The 22,148-nt window shown below is 40.6% G+C and overlaps 1 protein-coding gene across 1 annotated transcript in view; it reads left to right on the top strand.

The window, feature by feature from the left end:
• The window catches only part of LOC141220412 (uncharacterized), a 34,930-nt gene extending 26,531 nt beyond the window's left edge, over positions 1-8,399 (top strand). Inside the window, exon 7 of the mRNA XM_073666338.1 lies at positions 6,011-8,399. Coding sequence (XP_073522439.1) covers positions 6,011-7,548 — 1,538 coding nt within the window. The 3' untranslated portion in view covers positions 7,549-8,399. The remainder of the gene's footprint in view (positions 1-6,010) is intronic.
• The last annotated feature ends 13,749 nt before the right edge of the window (positions 8,400-22,148 follow it).

The raw sequence follows: 22,148 nt of genomic DNA, 5'->3' as shown, positions 1-22,148 counted from the left end.
ATTACACACAGAGTGATCTATTTCACGTGTTATTTCTGTTAATGTTGATGATTATGGCTTATAGCCAATGAAAACATGAAAGTCATTATCTCAGTAAATTAGAATACTTTATAACAACAGCTTGAAAAATGTTTTTAAAATCCGAAATGATGTCCTACCGAAATGTATGTTTAGTAAATGCCCTCAATACTTGGTCGGGGATCCTTTTGCATCAATTACTGCATCAATGTGGTGTGGCATGGAGGCGATCAGCCTGTGGCACTGCTGAGGTGTTATAGCTGCCCAGGTTGCTTTGATAACAGCCTTCACCTCGTCTGCATTGTTGGGTCGAGTGTCTCTCATCCTCCTCTTGACAGTACCCCATAGATTCTCTATAATAGATTCTCTATGGGGTTAAGGTCAGGCGAGTTGCTGGCCAATCAAGCACAGTGATACTGTTGTTTTTAAACCAGGTATTGGTATTGGTACTTTTGGCAGTGTGGACAGGTGCCAAGTCCTGCTGGAGAATGAAATTTCCATCTCCAAAAAAGCTTGTCGGCAGAGGGAAGCATAAAGTGCTGTAAAATGTCCTGCTACGCTGACCTACACCAGCAGATGACATGGCTCCCCAAACCATCACGGATTGTGGAAACTTCACACTAGACCTCAAGCAGCTTGGATTGTGGCCTCTCCACTCTTCCTCAAGACTCTGGGACCTTGATTTCCAAATGAAATGCAAAATTTACTTTCATCTGAAAACAACACCTTGGACCACTGAGCAACAGACCAGGTCTTTTTCTCCTTGGCCCAGGTAAGACGCTTCTGGCGTTGTCTGTTGGTCATGACTGGCTTGACACAAGGAATGCGACACTTGTAACACATGTCCTGGATAAGTCTATGTGTGTTGACGCTCTTGAAGCAATGACTCCAGCAGAAGTCCACTTCTTGTGAATCTCCCCCCAAATTTTTGAATGGCCTTTTCTTAACAATCCTTTCAAGGCCGCAGTTATCCCGGTTGCTTGTGCACCTTTTTCTACCACACTTTTTCCTTCCACTCAACTTTCCATTAATATGCTTGGATACAGCACTCTGTGAACAGCCAGCTTCTTTAGCAATGACCTTTTGTGGCTTACCCTCCTTGTGGAGTGTGTCAATGACTGCCTTCTAGACATCTGTCAAGTCAGCAGTCTTCCTCATGATTGTAGAGCCTACTGAAACAGACTAAGGGACCTTTTTAAACGCATAGGAAGCCTTTGCAGGTGTTTTTTGTTAATTATTCTAATTTACTGAAATAATGACTTTTGTGTTTTCATCGGCTGTAAGCCATAATCATCAACATTAACAGAAATAAACACTTGAAATAGATCACTCTGTTTGTAATGACTATATAATATGAGTTTCACTTTTTTTAAGAACTGAAATAAATTAACTTTTTGATGATATTCTAATTTATTGAGAAGCACCTGTATCTCTAAGCTGTGCGAGGCTGATAGCTGTAATATACTGTAATATTTACACCTGCATGAATGTGTTGGCATGGCTCGAGCCCTGGTATGTTGGATTCACTTGCATAAAATACTGATTGAAATAATGGACAGAATTCACACTAGTGGTCACCACTGATACAGATGGCTAGTATAAATTGGGAAGGGTAAGTAGAAAGGGAAAGATGTGTGAATAAAATTTAACTTTTATTAATATAATTAAAAAACTCTTATTATTTAAACTTTTTGTGAATAAATATTCATACATCAAATGATGTATATAGGGCTACTGCTGTGTAGTTATAAGCAGTTCTAGCCCACAAGTTACTTATTTCAAATGTGAGGACACAAGAATAAATTATCCACAGCCGATGTCCCTATAATTATTGGCTGGGTGTTATAAATTGTGTGTCCCAAGTATCCCAACACTCTTCGTCATAAGGTTTAATAATTGTAAATTCCATATGTGGGATGCCGTAAAAATGTGAGGGATAATGGTTGATTCTCCACCAGTGAGCCTTAATGGCTTCTTTTATTCTCTGCACTGTTAGTGAATTATTAACAGTATACAAAAATAAGATATTATACTTGTGCGATCTCACTGCTATAGATGACATTAAAGAGACAGCTATATAGCTGAACTTGCATCTATGGGCCAAGCACTAATCTAATGTGGGTAATATATGCGGTTAATACCGCTGATCTGTCCAATCATACCCATAAAGATAAAGGTGCTCATTTACTCCCACCGCATATACATCCTAGCTGTGTGCGAGTGGTCTGCTTGCAGTCACTGTTATTTGTTGCAGAGATTAAACGTACAGATAACTGCCAGTGTGTATCATTAGTTTCACGTGGAGATCAAAGCACACTATCTCCCCCACAGCGTTCTCACTCAAGTTACGTGCAGGTAATCTGCACGCTGTCAATGCCGCTTCATATATTGAGCCGGCAGGATAAAAGTAATTTATTGTAGAGATCGTGCAGTTAGCTGCCAGTTTGTATCACTGGCTAGAGCACGTGGAGAGCAAAACACCTTATCTCCCCGACAGCGTTCTCATTCAGATTGCGTGCAGATAACCTGCACGCGGTCACTGCCGCTTTGTATATTAAGCCGGCAGAGTAGAGATCAGAGATTAGAGTGAGATAACAACGGCACCTAACATGACAAAGAGTGGTGTGTGGATCCTGGAGTGTGTCACCACATTTAGAATATAAGAGTAAACATCCCTGACGCGCGTTTCGCCGTGATTACCGGCTTTTTCTAAGGGGAGATAAGGTGTTTTGCTCTCCACGTGCTCTAGCCAGTGATACAAACTGGCAGCTAACTGCACGATCTCTACAGTAAATTACTTTTATCCTGCCGGCTCAATATATGAAGCGGCATTGACAGCGTGCAGATTACCTGCACGTAACTTGAGTGAGAACGCTGTGGGGGAGATAGTGTGTTTTGATCTCCACGTGAAGCTAATGATACACACTGGCAGTTATCTGTACATTTAATCTCTGCAACAAATAACAGTGACTGCAAGCAGACCACTCGCACACAGCTAGGATGTATATGCGGTGGGAGTAAATGAGCACCTTTATCTTTATGGGTATGATTGGACAGATCAGCGGTATTAACCGCATATATTACCCACATTAGATTAGTGCTTGGCCCATAGATGCAAGTTCAGCTATATAGCTGTCTCTTTAATGTCATCTATAGCAGTGAGATCGCACAAGTATAATATCTTATTTTTGTATACTGTTAATAATTCACTAACAGTGCAGAGAATAAAAGAAGCCATTAAGGCTCACTGGTGGAGAATCAACCATTATCCCTCACATTTTTACGGCATCCCACATATGGAATTTACAATTATTAAACCTTATGACGAAGAGTGTTGGGATACTTGGGACACACAATTTATAACACCCAGCCAATAATTATAGGGACATCGGCTGTGGATAATTTATTCTTGTGTCCTCACATTTGAAATAAGTAACTTGTGGGCTAGAACTGCTTATAACTACACAGCAGTAGCCCTATATACATCATTTGATGTATGAATATTTATTCACAAAAAGTTTAAATAATAAGAGTTTTTTAATTATATTAATAAAAGTTAAATTTTATTCACACATCTTTCCCTTTCTACTTACCCTTCCCAATTTATACTAGCTATATTGGATTCACTTCACGTCATAAATTACATTATGTTTTCAATCCTAAGGAATTCAGATTACTGCACAATCTCTCCTGAAATGGGGGCACTAATACTTTCTCTACTCTTCTGATCAGGTTATTGTAGCTCCAGTGGTCCACCATAAATAAGTGTAAGTCCGCTTTAATGTTGGAGTTCTCCCCTCATACATATGTTCTTGTTGGCGATGTAACATATTTTTTATGTCTTTTTTTCCAGGTTCATTTTGTATGATAGTTTGATTGTGGTGGGATCGGCCTGCCTCACTTATGTGAATCTGTAACTCCCTGGTAGTCTTTCAAAAAAGGTCTCCATTACCTCTTCCCAATGCCCGAGGTCTAAATATAAGACACCTCAGCTCTGCACTATTATAAAAAGTTCATTTAAAATGTCTAATATTTCTTCTTGAAACTCATCTGACAGAAAATATTGGCACTTAGCGATAATTTCGATTGCCAAGAGCCACATGCTCTAATTACCCGCGAGAGGTTTCACCACTATTTACTCATTTTTTTACTAAAGAAGCCTGTTCAGCTTGATTTCTTCAGTAGATGTGTTATGGTCTATAGTCACAGTTTTGCCCATCACCCCTTTAACTTCTTTAAAGGAAATCTCTCGTCCCCTGGGAGATGTGAGACCTCTAATATGGTCATACAGGTTATAGAAAAGTAAATCTATACATACCTGTAGGGCACATAGTAGAGGTCTGCTTGCAGTGAAATTGAGTTTTATAAAATCTGTCTTCATATGCTTGGCGTCCCCCGGACACCAAGAAATCCCCGCCTATCTCTTTAGTTAGCCCAGAAATCCCCGCCTATCTCTTTAGTTAGCCCCGAAATTCCTGCCTATCTGCTTATTTAGCATGTCCCCCCCCCTCCCCTGCACGTCACAGGGCCCTGTGATGTGCGCTCTTGTCACTCACTTCCCACTCATGCGCAATACGACGCTCACATCAGGAGTGCTTTGTTTCCTCCCGGCCCGTTTGTCTCTGCACTGTTCCGCAGTGTTCTGGCGCACCGGGGAGGCTGCATCGGGGAGCCTGCGCACCAGAACACTACGGAGCAGTGCAGAGACAAACGGGCCGGGAGGAAACAAAGCGCTCCTGATGTGAGCATCGCATTGCGCATACGCGGGAAATGAGTTAAACCAGTGCACGTCACAGGTCCCTGTGACGTGCAGGGGAGGTGGGGAACATGCTAAATAAGCAGATAGGCGGGGACTTCTTGGCGTCCGGGGGACGCCAAGCATGTGATAACGGATTTTATAAAACTCCATTTCACTGCAAGCAGACCTCTACTATGGGCCATACAGGCATGTATAGATCTACTTTTCTATAACCTGTATGCCCATACTATAGGTCTCAAATCTCCCAGGGGGTAGCAGATTCTCTTTAACCCCTCTACATGGATCTGGACTTACACAGAGACCCCTAGCTTGGGCCACTGTGTTACCTGCTGTTCTGTTGTGTCAGATGGGAAGAATAGTCAGGTATTCGGGTCAGAACCAGGAGGGCAGAGAAAATACAAAATCAGAAGAAACGAGTAGTCCGTAAACGGGCCGAGGTCACAACAGGAAACAAATAGACAAACCGGGAGCTGAGCACAGAGGACTGAACCAGAGGAGAACAAGGCTGTATCTGGCAGCTTCCAGCAATACGCTTCCAGCTTTAGTAGGGTGCGGTGCTTTCCAATTCTCTGAAGGAGGGAGCAGATTACTCCAGCTGGACAGCACACACCCATACTGCCAGACTGGATGGTACTACTGGTCCCAGCAACCCTAATCTTAATGGCTGGACAGAGCCTGCGCCTCCAGAGCTTCTGGTTCCGACGTCTCCTCCATCACCAGCGCCGCCTGCAGGATTAATAAGGCTCCTGGTGAGAGAAGCAGACGTTGCAGGAGCAGATCCCAGAGAAAATGGGACACACCATTTGCAGAAACCTTGATATGACAAAATGAAAGAAAACCAGAGCAGTAGAAATCCCCATAAGGTGACTCCATCTTGGGAATTAATCTATAGGAGTAGTGACTATTTTGACTCCACAGGCACTTTCCCTAAATTAGCACACAGTGGATGTTGGAGAGTAAAAATTGCAAAAATGCCATTTTATTACCCAACACACAGTGCCCAGATAAATTAAGTGGGTTCTTCTCACTATAGTAATGCCAAATACATGAATGCTAAATGTGGTTTGGGCACAGTCTTTTAGACTGTGAACTGTAATTGACTTGGTGAATAATTCTTTTTTTTTTTTTTTTTTTTTACGTAGCTTGCCATTTTTACAGACACTTTAAGTAAAAATGTTAAAAAAATGTAAGAATATTTTATTCAAAAATAATACTTAATTTTATTCTTGTCAGATGACTGTACCTGGAGATCAGAAGGACAACTGACATCTTCAATTTTTAAATCACATGAGATTGAGATCCAACAAGATGCAATTGAAATGAATGCCATTACTCCAGATATACCATCATCCCTTCACAGCAAAGATCAATCATCTAATCCTTTGAAACAGGTCCTGTCTTCTGATTCATTAGCGACTACTAAGGAAAATCAAAGTTGCAAAATAAGCATTAAAAAACGAACTGCTCCTAAAGCAAAGAAGCCATTTTCACGTTCAGAATATAGAAATACTCTTCTTAAACAAGAAAAAATTCGCAGATCAGATCTTGCGAGGCAGAGAACTCACACAGGGGAGAAGACATTTTCATGTTTGGAATGTGGGAAATGTTTTAACCATAAATCAGTTTTGATTAATCACCAGAGAACTCACACAGGGGAGAAGCCTTTTTCCTGTTTAGAATGTGGGAAATGTTTTAACCATAAATCAGTTTTGATTAATCACCAGAGAACCCACACAGGGGAGAAGCCTTTTTCCTGTTCAGAATGTGGGAATGGTTTTAACTACAAATCAGAGCTTGTTATACATCAGAGAATCCACACAGGGGAGACGCCTTATTCATGTTCAGAATGTGGGAAATGTTTTAACCATAAATCAGTTTTGATTAATCACCAGAGAACTCACACAGGGGAGAAGCCTTTTTCCTGTTCAGAATGTGGGAAATGTTTTAACCTAAAATCAGATTTAGCTATACACCAGAGAACTCACACAGGGGAGAAGCCTTTTTCCTGTTCAGAATGTGGAAAATGTTTTAACCATAAATTGGTTTTGGTTAATCACCAGAGAACTCACACAGGGGAGAAACCTTTTTCCTGTTCAGAATGTGGAAAATGTTTTAAACAGGAATCAGGGCTTTATAGACATCGGAGAACTCACACAGGGGAGAAGCCTTTTTCTTGTTCAGAATGTGGGAAATGTTTTAACCTAAAATCAGATTTAGTTATACACCAGAGAACTCACACAGGGGAGAAGCCATTTTCATGTCCAGAATGTGGGAAATGTTTTAACCATAAATCGATTATGGTTAATCACCAGAGAATCCACACGGGAGAGAAGCCTTTTTCATGTCCAGAATGTGGGAAATGTTTTAACCATAAATCGGTTATGGTTAATCACCAGAGAATCCACACGGGAGAGAAGCCTTTTTCCTGTTCAGAATGTGGAAAATGTTTTAACCAGAAATCGGGGCTTTATAATCATCAGAGAACCCACACAGGGGAGAAACCTTTTTCCTGTTCAGAATGTGGGAAATGTTTTAACTATAAATCGGTTATGGTTAATCATCAGAGAATCCACACAGGGGAGAAGCCTTTCTCATGCTCAGAATGTGGAAAATGTTTTACACACATGGCTAGTTTTATCAGACATCAGAGAACCCACACAGGGGAGAAGCCTTTTTCCTGTTCAGAATGTGGGAAATGTTTTGTGAAGAAATCATCACTTCTTAGTCACCAAAGAATTCACACAGAGGAGAAGCCTTTTTCATGTTCTTAATGTGGGAGATGTTTTACATGGAAATCAATTCTTAATAAACATCAGAGAAGCCACAGAGGAGAAAAGCCCCTTTTCATGTTCAGAATTTTGGAAATGTTTTAATCGAAAATTGTATCTTCTTAAAGGGGTTACTAAGAAAAAAAAAAAAATAAGTCAGCTCACCCATTGAGGAATACAAAGCTCAGGAAACCAGCCGTGCCGCAGGAATACGAATCAAGAGCAGAAAAAAATCCAGCTTCAATGACTAAAGACCTTACTGTCTGAAACGTGTCTGCTAGAAAATATTTCCCCCTCTAGGGTAGTAACATCCATGCTGTTATCTCAGATTTTTATATTTACTCAATAAAGCAATGTTTTAAGAGGATCATTGAAGCTGTATTTTCTTCTGCTCTCGATTCTTAAAGGGGTTGTCCACTACTTGGACAATGCTTTGTCATTCCTCCTGTTTGGCCTCGTTAAATGTGACGCCAGCGCTGATTGGGCTCACATGGTGCAACAACCTGACCTGAGCCCCGGGAACACAAGTGCTGACACCGATGGAACGGCACCAGTATGGGAGGTTTGTATAATTCTTATAATAATTTTTGTAATAAGTATATCGTTTATCCATTATGTATATATTCAGTGTGTTCATTAATAGAGATTTGAATCCTTAGTTATAGAAATATAGGTTTATCAAAAGATCATAACAGGTCTACTTTTCAGTCATGCTCTTTGCGGTCAGAAGCATCTAACATTCTGAGATACAGTGGTGTAAAACAAAGTGTTTGCCCCGTCCTGATTTCTTATTCTTTTGCATATTTGTCACACCTAAATGTTTCAGATCATAAGATGTAAATATTAGACAAAGATAACACAAGTAAACACAAAATGCAGTTTTTAAATGAAGGTATTTTATTATTAAGGGAAAAAGAAATCCAAAGCCCCAGGGCCCTGTGTGAAAAAGTGACACCACACACACACACACACACACACACACCCCCCCCACTTAAAACCTAAATTAACTGTGGTTTATAACATCTTTGGGAACCTGAGTTAAATTTCCCTAGCCACAATCAGGCCTGATTCCTGCCACACCTGTTCTCAATCAAGAAAATACTTTAATAGGAATTGCTTGACAAAGTGAGGTAGACCAAAAGATCCTCAAAAGCTAGACATCATGCCGCGACCCAAATAAATTCAAGAACAAATGAGAAAAAAAAGTAATTGAGATCGATCAATTTGGAAAAGGTTATAAAGCCATTTCTAAAGCTTTAGGACTCCAGCGAACCACTGTGAGAACCATTATCCACAAAAGGCAAAAGCATGGAACAGTGGTCAACCTGCCCACCAAAATTACTCTAAGAGCGCAGCGGCCACTCATCCAAGAGGTCACAAAAGACCCTGCAACAACATCCAAAGAACTGCAGAGCTCACTTGCCTCAGTTAAGGTCAGTGTTCATGACTCCACCATAAGAAAGACAGTGGGCAAAAATGGCCTGCATTGCATAGTTCCAAGACTAAAACCATTGCTAAGCAATAAGAACATGCTTTTCTCAGTTTTGTCAGAAAAAATCTTGATGATCCCCCAAGACTTTTGGGAGAATACACTGTGGACTGACAGGACAAAAGTTGTACTTTTTGAAAGGTGAATGTGCCATTACATCTGGCGTAGAAGTAACACAGCATTTCAGAAAAGGAACATCATACCCACAGTAAAATATGGTGGTGGTGGTAGTGTGATGGTCTGGGGCTGTTTTGCTGCTTCAGGACCTGGAAGACTTGCTGTGGTAAATGGAACCATGAATTCTGCTGTCTACCAAAAAAATCCTGATGGAGAATGTCCAGCCATCTGTTCGTGACCTCAAGCTGAAGTGCATTTGGGTTATGCATCAGGACAATGATCCAAAACACACCAGCAAATCCACCTACCTCTGAATGACTTAAGAAAAACAAAATTAAGATTTTGGAGTGGCCTAGTCAAAGTCCTGACTTTAATCTGATTTAGATGCTGTGGCATGACCTTAAAAGGGTGGTTCATGCTCGGAAACCCTCCAATGTGGCTGAATTACAAAAATTTAGCAAAGATGAGTGGCCAAAATTCCTCCAGAGCGTTGTAAAAGACTTATTGCCAAACTGCAAACGCTTGATTCCAGTTGTTGCTGCGAAGGGTGGCTCAACCAGTTATTAGGTTTAGGGGGCTATCACTTTTGCACACAGGGTCCTGTAGGTTTGGCTTTCTTTTTCCCTAAATAATAAAGACCTTCATTTAAAAACTGCATTTTGTGGTTACTTGTGTTATCTTTGTCTAACATTTAAATTTGTTTGGTGATCTGAAACATTTAAGTGACAAACATGCAAAAGAATAAGAAATCAGGAAGGGGCAAACATTTTCACACCACTGTATGTGTAGAAGCAGTAACCGTATCTTTTGAAGCACAGTATGCTTAGAATATTATCTATAGTCGGCAGCGAGTATTAGTGTTAGCTGCCTGTCATATCTGATTGTGTATATTTTGCATTGCCTGTATAAGCTTGATCGGAATGAATTAGCGTCAGACAGCCTGCTGAGCATCTCACTTGTCTCCTTGTTAAACAAAATAAACAGATTTTTACTCCGGAATTCAGATGATCTCGTATCTCACTTGGTAGAAAGTGAAATATTTCTGTCAATAATTGTTTTTATTTTAACAGGATCAAACATGTGGAATGTTTGTCCACTACTTGGACAATCCCTTTAAACATCAAAAATCCCACAGCGGGAGAAGTCATTCTCATACCAAGAGTGTGAAAAATGAAAAATTAATTACTGGAAAATCTATTTTGTTGACCATCAAAAATAACTCCGATGGGGAGAAACTATATATGTTATTAACAAATTATACAAAAACATATAACATAATTAACCCCTTAATGACCACCAATACTTCTTTACTGACCTGAGATATAAGAGACTAGCGTCCTCCAACCGGTGACAATCCAGCTGTACACTATAGCTGACAACTTGCTGCATTGGCCACAATCAGTGTTGGAACAGACCATGACTGTTTAACTCCTTAGATGCTGCTGTCAATAGTAACTACAGCAATTAGATGATTAAAGGGAAGGTGGCATAAAAAATGTAAACAATTAAAAAAATGTAAAGTATTAATGTTTTGATTTTTTTTAAATATCATTTGTTTTTAATGAAGTAAAATATGAAAAATTTAACAAGGTTTGGTATTTCCACTTTTAAACACTAGGGGGAAGAGCTGCTGAAATTTGCCATGAAAACCTAGTGTACAACTAGCTCACATTACGACTGCAGTAAATGTGGGCTGGATCTGCTCTCATGTGTGTGATGTCGCTCCTCTCCTCCCCTTCTGGGTGTTTGTAACAGGATAAGAGAGGATGAAGTTTAGGATCACAGTGTGGAGCCATTTTGTTGGTGACTGCCAGTGATACTGACAAGTACAGTGTCACCGAGGACTGCCGGCAGCACCACTTCTGTTAGTGCTGCTCTCTGTATCATAAGCTGGGGTTAGATACTGTCGTGGTAGCCCTTCCAAGAATTTGGATTGAGATAATTATCTCCCAAATCTTCAATTTTTTGTTCAAATTAAATAAATAAATACGATGCATCGGAGAAATAAAATAACAGACAGCCAGTGTCTGAGTGTACAATTCTTGTCTGCCCTCAGAACCCAAGCAACAAGTACTTTATTACACCCCCAGAAGACAGGGGTGGCTAACATTACCTAAGAAAGGAAAGTATTTTAATTGGAAATAACAGTCGTCCTTGAAAGCAGCTCCGTCTAATTTACTATACTTTTAAAAACTAAGGAAAGCTTAACACGAAGACAGCTCTATATTTCATACAATGCCGTGTTATCGCTTTTATGAGTAACACTTATAAGGCTAATATTAAATTAGCAAAAATATATAGGTAGATTTAATTGTCTAAAATAATAAAGCAAAGTATAAATATTTACCATAACAATACGCGGAGTGTTACACACACTGGGATTATTCACAGCACATGATACACTACACTGAGCCCTATATCTAGATATGTGTAGTGTATCACATGATGGGATTAGATACACCAGTCCGGGGTGTATCGCACACGACTGGATTAGATACATCGGTCCAGGGAATATAGCACACTATGACGGGATTAGATACACCGGTCTGGGGAGTATCGCACATTTTGTTGGTGACCGCAAGAGATACTGACAAGCACAGTGTCACTGAGGATGACCGGCAGACCTGATCCTGATAGATGGTGCTGCTCGCTGCATCATAAACTGGGGTTAGATATGTGGACTGTATCACATGCACGATTAGATACGCTTAGAGTAACACATGCTGCTATTAGATACAGGACTAAGTGTAGTGTATCACATTATGGGATTAGATATTGAGCTCAGCAGAGTGTATCACACAGGATGGGATTACATACACAGTTTCTAATGTATGTATGTTACACCACTGCTCCCATAGAAGTGAACAGAGCGGGGTCAGACATTACACCACTGCTTCCATAGAAGTGAACAGAGCGGGGTCAGACATTACACCACTGCTTCCATAGAAGTGAACAGAGCGGGGTCAGGCATTACACCACTGCTTCCATAGAAGTGGACGGAGCGGGGTCACACATTACACCACTGCTCCCATAGAAGTGGATGGAGCGAGGTCAGACATTACACCACTGCTTCCATAGAATTGAACAGAGCGGGGTCAGGCATTACACCACTGCTTCCATAGAATTGAACAGAGCGGGGTCAGGCATTACACCACTGCTTCCATAGAAGTGTACAGAGCGGGGTCAGACATTACACCACTGCTTCCATAGAAGTGGACAGAGCAGGGTCAGGCAAAAAAAACAAACTTGTTGTCCAAGTCTCAGGAATGCCACATATTCACAAGGATCAGACGGAATCTACAGGACGGTGAGGAGTGTGTCTCCCAGCATACAACCACTTGGAGATCTGCGGAACACAGAAAAGCCACAAAGGACCATCCATTGACGATTGGATCAATCCAGGAGAGGAAAAGCCATTCCATAGGTGAGAAATGGATGTTATTCATGACTATTGTAAGAAAAGTAACATACAGTTTAAGTTTGTTCATAGTCATACAGATGCACAATTATGGTCTATTTGTATAGCCAGTGTGAAGCAGAGAATCTTAGTATTGATAAAAGGTGCATATGGTCTGTGTGTACAATAAGGCTGTGTGCCCACGATGCGTTTTTTAAACGTTTCCGCAGCGACAAAAACGCTGCAGAAACGCTTAAAAAAAACGCATGGTAGAAGGTCTGCCATGTTCCCCAATGATAATCTGCATGTGCTGTGCACATGCCGCGGAAATTTCCGCTGCGGATTATCATTGCGGAAAAAAATGCAGCACTACCAATTATTTTGCGGAAGTACTGCGTTTTCGCCGCCATTGACTTGCATTGAAACGCATGGAATCCGCATCACTGGATCTGTACATGCACATTCCACGCGTTCCAATATGCGGATGGTACCCGGGTGTGGAGGACAGGAGACTCTCCTCCGGACCCAGGTACCATAGTACCTGTAAAAAAAGAATAAAATAAATGTTATATTTACCTTCTGATGGCCCCCGCTGCGCTCGTCCTCCCATGCAGCTCGCAGTGAACTGTAGGACCTGGGCTGTTGTCATAATCATGTGACAGCAGGTCCTTCAGTGCAGTGTACTGCGATCTGCCGGCAGCCAGGACCGAGCGAAGCAAGACTCCGGGGGCCATCGGAAGGTACTGTAAGTATAGATTTTATTTTTTTATTTTTAACCATTCTTTAAGGTCACACTATATAAAGAATAAAGGTTTCCATGGATTTATATAGTGTGACCAAGTTGACAAGCACTTTCCAAGTGATGCTAAAAACGCTTGGAAAGCACTTGTCAACCCGCATGCGGAAATGCATGTGAAGAACGCTTCACATCCGCATGTCCCTGGCAGGAAAATGCATGTATAATCCACATGTAAAATCCGCATGTACAATCAACATGTACAATCCGCATGCGTTTTTTCTGCCAGGGAGATGCAGAAACACTCAGGAAAAATCCGGAGCATTTCTGCATCGTGGGCACATAGCCTAATTTAGTCTTTGAAAAAACTGACACACAGAAAGCATGGATTATCACACAGGACATCAGTCATACTGACAAACAGGTGGACACACAAGAGACCAGTCATACTGAGACACAGGACACTGACGGGGATTACTTTGATTGTCCAAATTGCTTGATTTTGGCAGAACATATTGAACAATTGGATCAAATTTATACTCGGACAGAGTTATTGTCCAAAATACACCAAGACATAAAAAAGGTTTCTGTAAATACAAGATTAAATAGTAAAAGTGAAGAAAGTGCCTCCACATCATTTTTACCAGACACACAAGATCCAGATATTTCAGTAGAAAGTTTACAGGGAAATGAATTAGAAAGAAAAAAATTACATGACAGAGCAGCACGGATCAATTAATGAAAATTGTAAAAGACATTCCAAATTACAATGAGAAGATGGATGCTTTTGATAATGCCGACATTTTTGAATCCAATACAGATAAATTCAATCTTAGGCTGCGTTCACACATTGCGTATTTTCGCGCGCTTTTTTGCGCGCTCTTTTTGAAAATACGCAATGTGCCTTGTGTCTGCCAGCAAAGTGAATGGGAAATTCACTTTGCCGTTCAGACACTGTGTGATTTTACGCAGCGAGAAAGCGCAGCTGCGTAAAGAATTGGCATGTCAATTCTTTACGCAGCTGCGTCCCGCGCTTTCTCTCTATTGTGCCCATTATAAGCGATGGAATTACACAGCGGTGTTCACACACTGCGTAATTCCATCGCTTTTTTACGGAGGCGCAGGATGGATACTCACCTACCTGATGTCAGGGGAGAGGCGTCCGGTCCGCTCCAATCCCGCGCTTCCAGCATCTGCCGGTGAGCCGATCAGCTGTTAGCTAACCGGCTTGTAACCGGACGGTCAGCTGATTACAAGCCGGTCACGTGACCGTCTGCTGATCGCTTCACGGCAGATGCTGCAAGCGCGGGACGGAGCAGACGCGTCTCTCATCCATCGGGTAGGTGAGTATCTATAGTCTGTACATACACTGCTAGGGACACACACGACACATAGACACACAGGACACACAGACACAGACAGTACACACACGACACACAGACACAGACAGTACACATGTCACCCTTCATTTTCACACTGCGTTTTTTGCTGCGCTTTTTTATGCAGTGTGTGAATGGAGGTGCTTTTTTTACCTGCTTAAAAAAACGCAGGTAAAAAAAGCAGGAAAATACGCAATGTGTGAACGCAGCCTTAATAACGAACAAAAAAACAAGACATTCAGAGTATGGTTACCCTCACATATGGCAAAAAGATTACAGACCACACCCAGACTAAATGATGATAATGAACTGACACATACTACAAAAGAAGACAGACTTAGACAATTGCTATTATTTACCACAGGAGATTCTCCCTCAGTTGACATTTTGCGTCATTTGAGTGCGAGTATCCATGATGACCTCTTTGCATTTTTGGTCAAATTTGAGCAGGCCCATAGAATGGTGATGCCTGATGTGGGGCCTAATGAGGAACCAACATCCATGATCAAATTGTATGTAACAAAATTCAAGTACCTAGATCCTGTTTCAGTGCCATTGACTAGTGTTCAGACATCATTGCAGGAGGCAACGACTTTTATCGACAAAATTAGGAGATCCATGAAGCAGAACGAGGTCAAGGCAAAAATAGCTGTAGTTCATAAGGAAAAAGATAGACAACTGACATCAGAGAAAACTCAACCAAAACCTAAACCCACATTAACATCTAGGAACTGAGATTACACTGAACATATAGGTAAAAATATCACACAGAGGAGCAATATTAATTGTTATTTTTGTTGTATACCTGGACAATTTGGCTGTGTGCCCACGTTGCGGATTACAAGCGTTTTTGATGCGGAATTTCCGCAGCGGAAGCGCTTGTAAAACGCTTGGTAATCCGCACTCCATGGTCCCCAATGGGATTCTACAAGTTCTATGCACATGCTGCGGATTTTTCCGCAGCGTTTATGCTGCGTTCAAAAATCCGCAGCATGTCAATTAATTTTGCGTTTCCGCAAGCGGAATTGCCTTTGTCCAATGCATAAAAAACGCAAGGCAATTCCGCATGTGGAAAACGCGCGATAAACGCGTGCGGAATTCCGCATGCATTTTTCCGGGAGAGGACTTGCAGAAATGAAGCAGAAATTTTCTGCTTCATTTCTGCAACATGGGCACATAGCCTTAAAGTGGCAATGCAGAAAATTTTTTAAAGCAGAATCAGAGGCAGGTACACTGGGAACAGGTAAGCTTGGAAGGGAAAACTGACTTATTCTAAAATCATCCATCAAACCTTCCACCCCTCCATTCATTTCTCTCACATACGCTGACAACACACAGACACAGTCACCATAAGCTCCATTAATCAGACAGATCAGAGAAATGACAGTGAAAGAGTCAGATTCCAGGGACACTGGTCTGCACCCCTTTCATTGGAATTTGTGACTCGAGTTACATTGGATGACTGTGGAAGTCCATTTCTCAATGTGATTTTGGCAGAACAAAGTGCTGTGTTTCTTATTGATACAGGGGCACAATTAAGTGTTACTAACCTTGATTTGATGGTAAGACCAGAATCTTCATGTTGTAATATTATCGGATTCAGCGGAAAAGGAAAAACTAAAGCAAAGCTCGTTCCCAATGTTATGTGGGAAATACCAGGTTCTTTCAAAACAGGAATTGACATTTGGCATTGTCGTGATTCTGAGAATATACTTGGCACAGATTTTATGCAGAAATTTGGATGGGTAATTGATCTAGGGAATCAAGTGATCTGGAAAGATTCTAATGGACGTAAACCTGTAGTCATTGACCCTAGTGAATATAGCCATGTTGGAAGTATTTGCTTGAATGATGTTGTGTCATCAGATCATTTGTGGCCTGAAACTGGTGGTGATGAAGTACTGACTGAAATTGTACAATGTTTCCCTTCTCTTTGGGCTCAGTTCAGAAATGAGGCGGGTACAATGAAGGATGTAATTGTGAATGTAGAAGGACATGATCCTCCTCCACAGCGTCAGTATAAATTGCCTCCAGATTCAATTGGTTCTATGTCTAAGATCATACAGGAATTGTTAGCTCAAGGTGTCATACCTAAGGCTAACTCTGTAAGTAACAATCCTTTATGGTGTGTATTGAAATCTGATGGTAGATATCGAATCATATTGGATTTGCGGATGCTTAATAAACATACTCCCAATGTTACATCCATTGTTGCCGATACTCATGACATGATGGCAAAGCTAAATGCAAAGGCAAAATATTTCTCTGTACTAGACATCAGTAATGTTTTTTTCAGTATACCTCTTGAAAGGATCTGTCAGTACAGATTTGCATTTACTTTCTTGGATGAGCAATATCTGTTTTGCAGGTTACCTCTAGGAGCACATTTGTCACCTAGTGTTTTTCATCAGGCGTTGGTGAAGGTATTATCCAGATTTTCTAGGCCTGATTCCATACTGCAATATGTGGATGATATTCTGTTGTCTACTGAGGATAAGGAGTCACATGTTTCTCTTTTGACAGAATTATTTGAACTGTTGTATGATGCAGGGTTGAAATTGAACACTAAAAAGGTTAAATTGATGCAGACTGAGGTCAGGTTTCTGGGAATGTTGTTGAGCCCAGGAAAAAGACCGCCATTGCAGGAAAGAATAGAGGCAATCGCTTCTCTCCCAATCCCAACCACACACAAGGCATTGTGACATTTTTTGGGTCTTGTAAACTATTCTAGGGATTTCATTGAGAATTTTGCTGAAAAGGCCAGGCCTTTGTACGATCTTTTGAAAGGTGAAAATAATGATTATTTTGGTCCTTGGGATGTTGAACAACAAACCTCATTTGAACAATTGAAAATACATTTACAGAATGCACCTGCTTTGTCCACGGTAGATTCTTCGGCTCCATTTGTTTTGCAAGTTCACCCATCAGAGACATCGGTGTCTGCTGTTCTGTTACAATTGCAGGGAGAAGAGTGGAGAATTTTGGGCTATTTTTCTAAGCTTCTCTCATCTGTAGAAAGAGGTTTTGAAACTTGTGCCAGACACTTGGTAGGCGTCTACTTTGCAGTCAAAGCAACTGAGCACATTGTTGGTTTCAACAAAATCATTCTGCAAACTCCTCATTCTACACTAAAGCTTCTCTTTGAGAAAAATATCCCAGATGTGTCACATCAGAGATTTGCCCATTGGTTACTGTCATTGTCTCCCAATCAAATTGAGGTAGATTATAAAGCCAAAGTTCTTCCTCAGTTAATGCAATATGAAGTGCAAACTCATAATTGTCTCCAGTCTTTTCAGGATCCGATTCCATCACTTTTCAGACGGAAGGCAGAGGTAACAGATGAAGCAGTCTTTGTAGATGGTTCCAGATTCTATTCAGATGGGCACTATTATACAGGATATGACATTTTTTATCCCACAAGAGGAAAGGTGGTAAAACACAAGTTACCGAATCATTTTTCAGCCCAGAGGGCAGAACTAGAAGCAGTAAAAATGGTGCTACAGCTGAATGAGGCTGACTATCAGTGTCCCATTGTAATCTGCAGTGTTAGCTCCTATGTTGTGAGATCACTGACCGATTATCTGCCAGTTTGGGAAAAAAGAGGCTATGTAGATTCTTCTAACAAGACTCTTGTACCTAGTGACACACTGAAAACAATTTTTGAGATAGCTTCAAAAACCCCTAATGGTTTTGCTATTGTCAAAGTTCCTGCCCATAAAAAGTCTGATGAAGTCTGATCTGTTGGAAATGCAACCGCAGATATGTTAGCCAAAGAGGCTGCCCTGACAGGAGAAGAAGTGTTTGAACCTGAACCTCTCGAGGTTTCAGCAGTTCAAAGAACAGACACGCATATCCCTTCTTTTGCGGAAGAACAAGAAAAAGATACAACTCTTGTTGCTTCCCGGGTTGATCCAAAACCTCCCTTTGTTTGTGAAAACGGGCTTTTGTGTCATGACTTAAATGGGGACTTGCATCCTGTTGTACCAAAACATCTACAGGATGAGTTCACGAGATATAATCATGAAAGCTTGGGTCATTTGGGCCAACAGGAATTGTTAGGCATTCTCAAAGAGAGATTTTACTGGGAACAGATGGAAAAGACTGTACAAAGTATTGTTCAATTATGCCTCATTTGTGCCCAAATTAATCCAAGACCAAAAGGACAGAAACCACCACTACTGTGAACCGCACCTTCAGAGGGTCCATGGTTACAAATCGAGTACATTGGTCCATTACCATCGGGTAAAAATGGTCTCAGGTATGCATTGGTTGTAGTAGATGTTTTTTCTAAATGGGTTGAAATTTTACCTGTCAAGAAAGATGATGCTTTGTCTATAGCTAGAGCATTAGTTAATCGTGTCTTTTGTACTTGGGGGATCCCAAGAATGATTACCTCTGATCGAGGAAGTCACTTCACAGGAAAAATCATGCGAGCAGTTTGTACTATTCTAGGGGTACAACAACAGTTTCATGTACCTTCCCATCCACAGTCTGCTGGTATTGTGGAAAGGATGAATAGAACAATAAAATCCAGATTTGCCAAAATGTTATTGGACAAAGGTAATACTTGGGTGGATGCAGCACCTTTTGTACTGTTGAGTGTTAGAGGAACAACTTCCTCCACAACTCAGTTTACTCCTTTTGAACTAATGACAGGAAGGAAAATGCCATTGATTTTCCCACATGAACCATTTTTGTCCACATCTCAAAAAGATGCTGTTGCAAGGTCCAAATGGTTGCAATTGTTGCAGGAAAACTTGAAAACCATTCTTCCACATGCTGCATCAAGAATGCAGAGGATGGAGCCACCATATGAATCGAAATTCAAAAAAGGGGCTCTATTCATGATTAAAACTTTCAGGAAGAGTGGACCTTGGGAAAGTAACTGGCAAGGTCCCTTTGAAATAATCGACACCATGGGACAAGTTATGATCCCAGTGCAACAAGCATCCAATGTGGTTAAAAATACCAGCAGACAGCAAAATTTGTGGGTACATGTCAATCAATGCAAATTGTATATTGCAAAATAATGATACTGCATTTCTTTTAGGAAGAAATGGATTCCAATAAGAGCTGGAATACGGAATACCATGTCCTTGATGGAAGGGATTCAACACCAATCCTTCAAGAAAAGAAAAAGTTTCCCAGGAAAAGCTACTATCTGATGGAAACCACATTTCTGCTACTTTGTACTATTTCAATTGTGATCTACGCAGAAGACATTTTATATCATGGAACAAATCCTAGTGAAGTGGATGGACATATCAAAGGAACTTTACATTCACGGAAACCAAGAGGATCAAGTATACAAAATCTAATAGATAATAAAACAGCAAAACAAGGGTGAACGAAAGATTAGATTCCTGAGAACGGTTATTATAAGAAAGTTCATACCCTGGTGGTATATAATATTCTCTAATCAGAAATCCAGACTAATGTAAACCAGAGAACAGTCGGAAAAATGAAGGAAGGAAAAAGGAGAGCAGTCCGACCATAAAGTCCCAAAGCGTCATGTGCAGTGGAAATCAAAATAAGTTTATTTATTACAGGTGACAACAATGGATAACAAAACAATCGCAAAAAAATATAAAATAAATACACTAAAAACAGGGGCGCATGTCCAGGAAGTATATAGAAATCATGATGGGAACAGCCAATCTCACAAACAATAAATAGCAAGATATAAACGTCACATATGCAAAAAATAATAAATAATAAAATACTGTATACATATGTATTGTATGCCAAAACCATGCAAGTGGAGCAAGAAAACTAAATAAATACTAAAATTGTGTAATAGATGATATATAATAAATGATAAAAATTGAATATATACAAATAAATAGATATAAATCTAAATTACATATATATTGATGGACTCATATCTATATAATATCTATAGGCATATCAATATTAATAATACAGACACAATAGAGTCTCAAGCAGGGTAAATGCAATAGAGAAGTATGTAAAGTGCTAGTGCATATACACTTCCCAAGATATGCAAAAAATACAGCATGTGTAGAAAAGGCTTTGTAGAGGCCAAATGCAGCAGCAAATTTAGTCAAATAATTATTATGGTAAAGCAATCATTAGGAACTAGACCACATCATTGGCATGTAACATAGATAATGGTAAAGACTTACAATCTAAAGGCTCTCAATCCCGGGCTACGTCCACCCCGACGCGCGTTTCGGCAAGCGCCTTTGTCAGGTGGTTTGTCCATAAGTCTTTACCATTATTGATGTTACATTACAAAGAATGAAAAGAACTTCAACACAGGTTAGAAGTAAGAGGGGATATTAGAAGATATTTTGGGGGGATTAGGAACAGTGGGAAGTTTAATACTATGGACATTCATACACTTAAATCAGATTTGGAAAATATTGGGTATGGAGGCAAAGGAGTAAAAATTCAGAAAAGTTTGAATCAACTTCTTGAAAAGATTGTTTTCAACACTGCTGCTATACTGGGATCTTCAGTGTCACATCTACAAGATGCTACTTTAGCTCTAATAGAAAGTGAGCAGGAATCCCAAGTGGCCAGAGCATGTCTAGAAATTTAGATTGAATATTCCACCAATCTGAAAATGATTGCACAAATGCACAGGCATTACAAAGTGGAATTACACCTTTAGGAATAATGAGAAATTTGCCTACAGAATATAATTTTGAGCTAAATCATACAGATTTGTGGGTAAATAAGTGGTTAGGATTAGTGATGAGTGAGCATGTTTGCTACTGCTCGGTGCTCGCCCGAGCATCTCATTGCTCGACATGATCGGGGTTGCTCGGCGGGAGCTCGGGTCTCCTCCCTGCATGTTTGGCGCTCTTTAGAGAGCCAATGAGCATGCAGGGATTGCCTGCCACTCACTGTAATGCCGTAGCCATGTTGGTTGTGGCATTACAGTGATTGGCTGGCCGCACAGTGCCATCTGGCCGCCATGCTCGTCACAGTCAATCCGGAATCAGACAGTGTAGGGAGAGCTGCTGCTGAGCTAGGGAGAGATTCGCTTGTGTCTAGTTAGTGTAGGTGTACAGACTATATTAGAGACACATATCCACCTCAACAAACAGTCCTTCTGAAGACTAATCCATCTGCAGAGATATCAGGCAGACAGTGTATATAGCAGACTGCAGTGCATATAGCACAAGAGGCTCCATTCCAGTTCTGCCTTCAGCTGCTGTTAGATATTTCTAGACAAAGGCCCAGGTCTCAGGGGCCAGGAATATATTTTTTTGGATCTTAATCCTTATTATTTGCTTAAAAAGCAATACAGAGAACACCGTTTTTCTGCACCATTTGCTTGTAGGCAATGCAGAATACAGCCAGGTCCTTTCCATATTACAACGCTAAAAATCCAGCTATTTAAAACTGTGTTTTCTCCGTCACACGGATCACATATACGTTTTCAGAAAATACTGCCATTTAGGATCTTCATTAAAAATTTGTTTCAGTGTGTCAGTGAAGTAATTGACACCAGAT

The sequence above is a fragment of the Phyllobates terribilis genome, unplaced genomic scaffold (assembly GCF_046119375.1).
Source record: "Phyllobates terribilis strain yellow unplaced genomic scaffold, ASM4611937v1 Scaffold_292__1_contigs__length_2399606, whole genome shotgun sequence".
In the NCBI taxonomy this organism is placed as follows: Eukaryota; Metazoa; Chordata; class Amphibia; order Anura; family Dendrobatidae; genus Phyllobates; species Phyllobates terribilis.
The sequence above is the reverse complement of the archived record's forward strand: the minus strand, read 5'-3'. Positions and strand labels throughout refer to the sequence as shown.